The sequence below is a fragment of the Ciona robusta genome, chromosome 11, assembly GCF_009617815.1.
Source record: "Ciona robusta chromosome 11, ASM961781v2".
NCBI classification, from domain to species: Eukaryota; Metazoa; Chordata; class Ascidiacea; order Phlebobranchia; family Cionidae; genus Ciona; species Ciona robusta.
In genome coordinates this window covers 2,419,019-2,429,085 of record NC_143245.1, presented here as the reverse complement: position 1 = coordinate 2,429,085, position 10,067 = coordinate 2,419,019, and the positions used below count along the sequence as shown (strand labels likewise).

Sequence of the window (10,067 nt, the reverse complement as noted above, 5' to 3'; positions counted from 1 at the left end):
CACATAGTAATAAGCAAGAGACTAACGGATTATCACTCACACCAAAAAGAAAATGCTCATCTTGAAATACAAATGGGGTGCGTAAAGTGGCACATATCCAGTCGGAAACTTCTTTCCAGAATACAATTACTTTAGGGCATGTGCAGAAAATATGATGCACTGTTTCCAGTGCACTCTCACAAAAAACGCAAAGGTACAGAAGTAATTGGTTTTGTATATTTTTTTCCAATCAGGGTCGATACCTAGTAACGTGGCCCACGTTTGGCCCTGTTTATTTGTCTGCTCGCAGGATATATTCACTAATGTCTTATATAGATGTTTGGTGTTATGGCAGTCCATCACCGTTTTTAGCAGTTTTTCGGGGTATTCTCTATATTCTGTTTGACTTGCTGGAGGCGATTCCTCCCTGTCCCATTCGTCCGGGATAGCTTTTATAAGCCGGTTGTAGCTCCAAAAATCTGTCTCCTTATATGGGACCTTCCATTTTTTTATTATTTCGTTGTATCCCATGTATTCGCCTTTTTCGTTAATAAGGTCATGATAGGAGGAGATGCTATGAGTTAAAAACTGTTCGATTAAAAAGCTTTGTTGTTTCGTTTTAATTTTTGGGTTTAACCACAATAGCCGTGGGTCCGTACGGTAGTCCGAAATTATCCCTTTCTTAAACAATCGCCGCAGTAGAATTACTGATTTGTGTAAGGCGCGAAGTGGGAATATGCGCCGAAAGTCGGCACAGCCATCTCTCATTGGTGATAACATAGCGACGGTCATGATGTTTTGGTCGACAAACTCTTTTTCTATTAATTTCCAGGGAGCGTGGTAATTTGGGTCTAGTACGTTTCTTATCCATCGTAGGTTCAGTGTTAAAAGATATGTTTCGATGTCGATCATACCAGCCCCGCCTCTTTCTATGTCTGTGCACATTTTTGTACGATTTATCTTTTCCCACTTAGATTTCCAGATGAAACGAAATAGTTTCTGTTTTAATTTGTTAATAAACGTCTGCGGCGGTATTTCGGGTAAGACTGTAAGTTTGTAGGTGAGGATGGGAATGATGAGGGATTTTATGACCGTTATTTTCCCGAGAAGCGTCAGTGCACGACTAGACCAAATGTTTAAACGAATGTCGACTTTTTTTTATCATAGTGGCGGAGTTAAGCGTGAAGATTCTTTTACTTTGCATTTCCAGTGGAATGACAACCCCGAGATATGTTATTTGATCATTAGGCCATGCGAGACCTTCATTGCCCATTGGGCGCATTGTACAATTCCGTTTCGTTCCTACGTAGAATGCGTTTGATTTATTTAGATTAGTCACAGAGCCAGAGGCATGACCAAAACGTCGCAGTATTTGGAAAATTAGATTAAAATCCTGTGGATTGCCCCTCGTGTATATTACCGTATCGTCGGCCAGTAGAGAGAGCTTTGTTTCATGACTATTAATATTTATACCTTGAAAGGGTGATGCTCGTAGCTCGATCGCCAGCATTTCTATAGCCATAACGAACAGAGTAGGAGACAGAGGATCGCCTTGCCGGACACCCCTGCGTATATCAAAATACTTCGACACATACCCGTTGTTTGTGACAGCACATTTTGGCGCATCGTACACTGTCCGAATCCACTTTATAATTCTACTACCGAATCCAAATGCTTTTAACGTTTCGATTATATATTCCCAGCTTATTGTATCAAAGGCCTTATACATGTCTACTCAAATAATAGCTCCCGGTATCTGTTTTAGGTCGCAGTACTCAATCATATTAAACATGAGCCGAATATTATCTCCGATATATCGTCCATTTATGAAACCGTTTTGGTCCTTGTGGATCAGATCGTCTAAGAAGCATTTCATGCGGTTGTTTATTACTTTTGAGATAATTTTATAATCTGAATTTAGAAGGGTTATCGGTCTGTAGTTTGTCGCATAGTGTGGGTCCTTGTCTTTTTTCTGTACAAGTGTAATGACACCTTGTGTTTGGGTTGTGGATAAAATACCTGTTTTTTCCGAGAATTGAACGGCTTGCATGAATACGGGTTTTAATGTCGGCCAGAACGCTTTGTAAAATTCGATAGGAAGGCCGTCGTTGCCTGGTGATTTATTGTTCCGCATTGAATTAATTGCGAATAAGCACTCTTTTTCTGTAACTTCGGTTTCAAGCACCATACTTTGCTCCGGGGTCAAGCGAGGCGGGGAAAGGCTTGCGAGATGAGCAGCGATTTGTTCAGTATTCCAATTTGTGCGATTTGGCTCATATAGTTTCTGGTAAAAGTTTGCTAGTTCCGCTATTATTGCCGATTGGTTTGTTATTTCCCGGTTATCACTTTTAAGTCTAAAGATAGTATTTTTCTCTCTGCGTATTCTTTCCAGGTTTAGGAAGTATTTTGTGCTTCTTTCTCCCTTTTCGGTCCAAAGCGCCCTACTCCTCACGATTGCGCCCATGGTCCGCTTTTCTACCAAGGTATTAAGCATGTTCTTTTGAGCTTCCCTTTGTTGTAAATGTTTCGTCGACGGGTTGATTATACTCGTTATTTCGGATTCCGTTTTTTTAATTTTATTTTCAATCTCTTTTTGTTCAGCTTTAAGAGCTCGCGTCTTTTCCGCGCAAAATTTGATTGTTACTCCTCTCAGATGGCATTTTAACGCATCCCACCTCAGCGTCGGCTTAAATTGTTGCGGGGGTTAAATGTACAAAATTCTTTAATTTCTGCCTTAATCATTTTTATGTAGCGAACATCAGATAACACAGTCGAGTTCAGTTTCCAAGTACCCCTACCTCGTGGGTTAGGATCAAGCATAACCTCAAATGTAGCGACGCAATGATCTGACTTTACGCCGGGAACTATGGACGCAGCACGCAGTTTTGATAGGACGAGTTTAGAGACTAAAAAGTAATCAATTCTACTAGCGGCGTATGGGTTGTTTTGGATGCGCGTGAAAACCTTTAGACCAGGATTGTTAAATCTGAGTGGGTCTGAAAGGTTATGAGCAGTCATATTGGTTGTTAAAACGCGGTGGGAGTTTTTGTTTCGAAGGGTTGGGATGTTTCTGTCTAGCGCAGGATTTATCGTTACATTGAAATCTCCTCCTATTATAGTAGCTCCGGTATATTGAGTAATAAGCAGCTTTTGAAATAGGTCCTCGAAAAACTGAGGTTCATCCCTATTGGGGCCGTATATGTTTGTGATGGTTAATATCGTGCCGTTAATCTTTATCGTTGCCATTAACCACCGTCCGATAGGATCCGCAGCGTGGTTAAGCACTTCATATGACAGTCTTTTGTTAAAGAGTATTGCTACCCCCCTACTGTTATTGGTACCGTTGGCCCACAGAATTTCCCCTTGCCATTCCATTTCCCAAAGTTTTTGTTTCTCTCTCGAGCAATGCGTTTCTTGTAAAAAAGTTATACAGTATCGTTTGTTTTGTAAATAGCGAAAAATAGTTTTACGTTTTTTATCATTTCTTAGACCAGCTACATTAAAGGTTGCAAAATTTACAGTCATTGGAAAGTTGTTATTAAAGTTTTCTAACACCAATATCAACATCGTATTCATATTCAAAGCCACAGCTACATTTAAATGGTGCTTGCGGTTCTATTTCTTTGATATACCTTTTTCCGCAATCGCAGTGGATTAGGCGACATTTGCATTTAGCGTTAGTGCAAGCTTTACTTAAGGGTTTACCAAGAAAAACGTTAAATTGGTTGCATTTACAATGTGTGGAGTACCTTTGGCAGTTCGCACATTCGTATGTTCCATCTTCCAATCTGTATTCTGGTTGTACCGTTTTACAGCACGGCATCAATAGCATAGTTTCCTTGCATACTGGGCATGCAGTTGATTCACTATCGAAGCTTGTGAGGAATAGGTCGCTTCCACAGCACACTTTGGATATCAAAAATTCGTTGCTGCAGCTCCAGCAGAAGTAGCTTTCTGTTTGTTCTGTGGTGAGTCCTTCCATATTGCACTTTGGGCAGTTTACCGGTAGTTTTTTTTCACTGACGCTAGCCGACTTGACTCTAGTGTTTCTTTGGTCATCAGGGCTGGGATAAGCTCTCTTGATTCGAGCAGCGGTTGTTTCGCTCTCCATAGCAGTTGACGCCTCCTGCGAGTCACGCGCTACCTGCGGCAGCGTGCTGGCGTTCTTATCTCTGACGTCAGGTAGCCTCGCACTGGCTGTCGGAGTATTCAGCTTCAGGCCGGACTCTTGCTCGAGCGTGGCAGTTTCGAGACGAGGGAAGTCGCTTTTTCTCTGTTTGCAGTCTGCTTGTTTGTGACCAGGTTTTGAGCAATATTTGCATGTAATCTTTTGGCCAAAGTATGAGACATAAAACTCAAGATTGTTAACTATGATATAACTGGGAATCGGGTTTTTTTCCACATCTTCTCTTTTCATTGTTATGTATCTGACTCCGGTCTTGAACCCATCTTTATCTATTTTGTGAGTGCTTTTAATTGGTTTGCCATATTCCTTTTCAATGTTTTCCAGCAGCGTTTTCTCAGGAAAGGGTATTGGAACCCATCCTATTACTACATTTACAATGTCGGATTCGTACAGTCGAAGGCCGTAAATTTCGTTTACTGTCGTTAACTTTTCGAACAGATCCAGAACATTCTGCCTGGTAACACAGGTGACATCCACTTTGTTACCTTTCATTGCTGCAATGCCAGCTATTCTGTTTTTTGTAAAACCTGCTTCTTTTAACAGAAATATTATCTCGCTTCTTGACATTAGCTTGTTCGTTCTAAACATAAGGCATGTTGGTCTTTTAAACACTATTCCTGGTGTATTAGCTGCCACCATCTGAGCGAAGCTGGCCCTTTCAGGTGCTGCCCTTGCGGACAACCGTCCGCTAGCCATACTAAACGTGAATGGTTGTTTTGTGTGTTTTTCCGTATTTTTTAATTTAAATAATTACCGACACCTAGCGGAAAAAGTGTACCGTCTTCTTTGTATATAGTATAGTATTTTATCCATGGGCGCTAAACTTTTTTTTAAATGCAAGGGTGGCAGGGATAGTTAGACAAACTCCTAGTGCAGAAAATGCCATGGTATGCCTGCCTACTCTACCACCCCAGATTTGGCGACTATGATTTTCTTTACATATATAGCTTTAGCCTTAAACATCAAATTTTATATTTTCACAGGCAAAAAATCATTTTCATCAAGCGTGGTTTTGATTTTTGAATTGGATTTACAACATCAGAAAAATCAATGGCTGTTGACATAAAGCTGGGACTTAAAATGCATTAAGAAGATTGACATAAAATTGTACAGAGATTCATATACTGGTGAAGCTGTGTTTGATGTAGCAGAACTGAAAAACAATTGGAAATATGTGATGTGCATGGATCTTCGCGGGCTAAGGCAAAACAGCAAAATTTGATCACTGAACTGTAGTGACTCGTTTTGTTGCTAATTCCCTCTTCTTTGTTGTATTAACTAAACTAGTTTACTGTGTTAGAAAGCAATAATAAAAGTATGTTCAGTTATTTTTAACATTTTGTATCAATGATTTAAACTCACAAACTATTAAATTAATTTTGGCAGTTTTAGTATGCTTAAGCCAGCATTCAAAAGAAGAATCTTATATTTGTGCATTATGCCCCTTTTCAGCCACTGGAAAAATGTTGTATTCGTTCAGCACTGAATTTTAATACTTAGCAACAGAAAGGGCGTTTATCGCGGACATCGATGGACCATGAGAATACTGAAACATTTGTTTTTGGTCATTTGTTTGTTATCATTTGTTTGTTATCAATAAATAGGTACCCCTAAAAGAAGACTTAAAAAACGTCTCGTCTTACCCCAAGTCCCGTGTAGTTTTATGAAGGAAGACGGGCCCGGACACCTTTAGCACACGATATCCAAATATTATATTCGTGTTTTAAACAAATAAAAATGGTTTATGGGAGTTGTGAAAATACCGTTTTGTAATTCCTTGAATGTGTTTGTTTACTATCAAGTGAAACTAGAAAATAGAGTGAAAGGGTGTCCAATCTTTTCTCACCCTACTATATAATGTTGAAATGCTTCCCGGTAGCTCTCATTATTTGTAGATGGTTGATATTGAATACGCGAGACAGTGAAGTTAAAAATATTATCTAGCGAGTTAATAGACTTGAAACGATTGCCATGTAGTGTTTGATTGATTGTTACACAATATCACGTGTATCGGAAGGTCACGATACGACGTGGTTTAGTTTGGGATTCTTGGAAGTCCTTTTAACAGACAACACACTAGAACCTAGATCAGATGACACACGCCGTTTATTCTTAACACACACAACCATATTCAAATAGAATACGTTAACATCGACACAAATATATACCTTTCTAGAAACGTACGACAAATAATAATAAACTGTAAGCCCTTTAGCATCATGACTACTAAAATCCAAACACTTGCGATACTTTTAGTAACCAAATGGGACGACTATTTATATGCGAGATACAATGGCTAGCTCACGAAGTGTTATAACTCCATGAACTGCTCGTTATCAAGCATACAATAGACGTTTCCGTACGCAAATTACCTGGGGCTTAAGTTGCTCCGATAAAACAAAATAATTAAGGCGAGAGGCTATACAGGAAAACAAAAGGTAGACGCGTGATTAATCCGCAAGATACCACGTTAGCCGTCCAGACGAACCAATTCCCAGAATAGCGCTTTGGTTGATACAAAGCATTTGTGACACACAACTTGCACGAAACAGTATATGGCTATCTATCATATGGCGACAACAGATGGCGTCGTGCTTAGCTTATTTATTAAGAAACCATACAGAATATGTGGACAGCATATTTGTACAAATCTTGAAAAGTTTAAGCAATTATAATATCTGTCATACTTTACAAAGAGTTAGTATTTATACATATTCCAATATTTTAATTTTTGGGTAAAATTTGTTATGGAAGGATCGAATATAGAAGTTGTGCTTATTACTGGTACGTAGGGTGTTTATTGGGCCAGTTAAACGTATTTACAGGCGGCCAATGCTTTTATTTATTGTTTTTCAAGGAGCGTCCAGTGGAATTGGCGAAGGACTAGCTTATGCATTTGCTAGTAAAGGAGCATCTTTATCACTTTGCGGACGAAATGTAGAAAACTTGAAAAAAGTTGCAGAGAAATGTGTTTCTGAAGGCGCAGCAAAGGTAAAAACACAAAAACATTCCAAGACTTTAATTATTACGACATAAGCCTGCACCGTTGTTGTATTTTTACTCCAAAGTTCTGTTACGGTGTGTTAGAATCGTTTTTTCGTGTTTCGCCTATATAGGTAGTAGAAATCGCAGCGGATGTAACAAAAGTTGACGACATGGAACGAATGGTGGATGAAACGGTCGCACAACTTGGTCAGATTGATGTTCTTATCAACAATGCTGGGTGGGCCGGCTATGGTGGAATCGAAACCGTAAGATTTAAAACAACAATTTTGTATAAAAAGAATTTTAAAATGCATATTTGTTTCAGGCAACTATTGTCGGCTTTGACAAGGTTTTTGACGTAAATTTAAAAGCGCCGTATTATTTGATCCAACGGTGCCTACCACATTTGAAAAAGACACACGGTAAGGGACAATATTTTTTCGTTACCTTTACCACAGCTTCGTATTGAAATATAGTAGGGTGGGGGAGGATGGGACACTTTTGGCAGATAATATCTAAATATCCCGATCCCTCACCCTATACTACATTATTAAATAAAAATGCTAAAAGTTCATACCAGCTACTGTGTACCAATACACTTATAATGTGACCCGGCACCTTGGTGCAGTGATTATCGTTATCTAACCCAGAGAATATAAGTTCGAGGCTCGACATTGTTATCACTGTAGGCGTGGTCGCAGCTCGGAAGCGCGCGCGAGGTGTATGACACTGAAGACGTGTTATAACGCCTATATCTTTGGCGAGCTAAACGCGAGAATAAATCCATGAACAGTTATGTAACTTGTCTTTATATAGGCTGTGTAATCAACGTGTCAAGTTGTGCTCCGAAGCTTACACTACCAAGAACTATGCATTACAACATGACGAAGGTTGGCCTTGACCATCTTACTAAAATCGCAGCATTAGGTAAGTTTACCGTATCTATTTATGGGCGATTGTCTGAGCTTTTGTAACTTACCATTGCTTTTTTATAGAACTGGGGCAATATGGAATTCGTGTCAACAGTGTAAGGTAAATTAAACGATTATTTCACATCAACGTATAGCAAGGTGGGGTAAAATGGGACATATTTCAATGTTTTATTTCTTTTCCAGTGGTAGCAATAACAATTTTAACAAAATTATATAACGGCATAGCGACTAAAAATAGTGTTGTTATTTATTTAAAACACGGTTAGGACATAGGGGCCTTTAGATGATAACAGTATTCCATCTTACCCCACAGTACTCAAAGTTTTTTTCTCTTTGAACTTGCCGTTTTGGGTACTTAAATATATGCCGCATTCAATGTCAGTAATGCGGATATAAATCTTGGATTATAATAAACCAGCAACATTAATCTCAGGACAAACAGTTTCCGGCTCGCTGTAATAAATTATTATTTGGCACCGAGGAAAGCACGTATGTAATCATTTCAGCATATTTATTTAATCAAGTTATTAATGACAAATGTCTTCACACTCATGCGGCCAGACATAACCTACTCAATCAATGTATTAAGTAGGCCATGGTCCAACGCAACGTTAATTATGCCGAAGCACGACTATTTCCGATGTTGTTAAAGTTGGAAATATTCCTAGTACGACGTATGTGGCATGAAACTGTGGTAACCTCTTTAGCGTATAATATGCAAATATCCTGATTGTGTTTTAAACAATTAACAACGGTCTATATGGTATTTATGAGGATGCGGTTTTTTAATTCTATGAGTTTATTTGCTTATAACCATATGGGAGGAGAACATATATATTGAAAAGGTGTCCGATCTGCTCCCACACTTTAATTTCTCATGAAAGCAGCATACCCATTATCATCAAGCGCCGCTCAAAAAATAACTTTTGCGACAAGCGGGCCAGCGATTCTTTCAACATGGTGTGGGGTAGGATGGGATACATGTGGCACATATGATCTCATATAACACAATGGTGTTTTTGACAATAACTAACACTATTTTAGTCGTGAGAATACGGTATAAAATAATTCTGTAAACATTCTTTGTTTAGTACCAATTGGGACGATAAAACAGAATAAAAACATTTCCTATCTTACCCCACTACCCTACTATATGTTTTCATTTTTACGCAATTTTATTAGGGAATATTCAACGCCAACACTTTCTCTTATTAACAGGCCTGGATTAATTTTGACTCCGATATTGGAAAAGAATTTTACCTCTGATCAAATTATTGTTTTAACCGAGGAGTATATGAAAAAAACTCCTCTGGAGGAGAAGTTGGTGACTGTCCAAGAGGTTGCGGATGTTGTGCTCTTCTTGGCATCATCCGGAGCAAGGAGCATCACTGGAACTTGTCTTCTGATAGATCGCGGAAGATGTTTAATGTGAAAAATGTTTCGTGGATTTTTTTGATTATATTTGTAGGTTATTCGTTTAATTATGATTTAATAGTTTATCTGTACAATCTAAACATAAAAACACAATTTGGTAACGCCTATACCAATATATTGGGCCTTCGTAAATGTATACACACACACATATATATATATATATATATACAATAAATGTGCCACTTACCGACATAAACATTGTGTTTTGAGATCAATGACCTCTATACCTCTTTAAGGAACGATGCTGCTAATATTGCGTGTGTGTGTGTTCTTATTGGGCAAGACACTCCCGTAAAAAAAATATTTAAAAATGATACGTGTTTCAGATATTGCCAAAAGAAAATGGTTAATTAACTTGCCATTTTCTATTGTAAGAGATAGGTTGTGCACGCAATCACCAGTACAAATATAAGTAAAGATAACCGGAAATCGGTACTGTTTTAAACAGAAAAATTTAGAATTGTTCAGCTTATTAGTAAAAATTATCTGCATACCAATTAATATTTGTATAAAATTTAACTTTAGTTTCCCTTTAACAGCAAAACGACCCA

General features: G+C 38.4%; 2 protein-coding genes across 2 annotated transcripts; one reads left to right on the top strand and one right to left on the bottom strand.

Annotated features, from left to right (window-relative positions):
- Positions 1 to 2,684: 2,684 nt before the first annotated feature.
- LOC149727807 (uncharacterized) lies at positions 2,685 to 5,078 on the bottom strand. The gene has a single exon (XM_089889161.1). The coding sequence runs from the start codon at positions 4,859 to 4,861 to the stop codon at positions 3,518 to 3,520; it is 1,344 nt and encodes a 447-aa protein (XP_089745287.1). The 5' UTR covers positions 4,862 to 5,078; the 3' UTR covers positions 2,685 to 3,517.
- Positions 5,079 to 6,800: 1,722 nt separating this feature from the next.
- Positions 6,801 to 9,969, top strand: LOC149727806 (uncharacterized). Its single transcript, XM_089889164.1, has 7 exons — positions 6,801 to 6,949; positions 7,023 to 7,156; positions 7,282 to 7,416; positions 7,476 to 7,572; positions 7,967 to 8,077; positions 8,146 to 8,182; positions 9,301 to 9,969. Exons 1-7 carry the CDS (start codon positions 6,913 to 6,915, stop codon positions 9,512 to 9,514), a joined length of 765 nt encoding a protein of 254 aa, XP_089745290.1. The 5' UTR covers positions 6,801 to 6,912; the 3' UTR covers positions 9,515 to 9,969.
- The last annotated feature ends 98 nt before the right edge of the window (positions 9,970 to 10,067 follow it).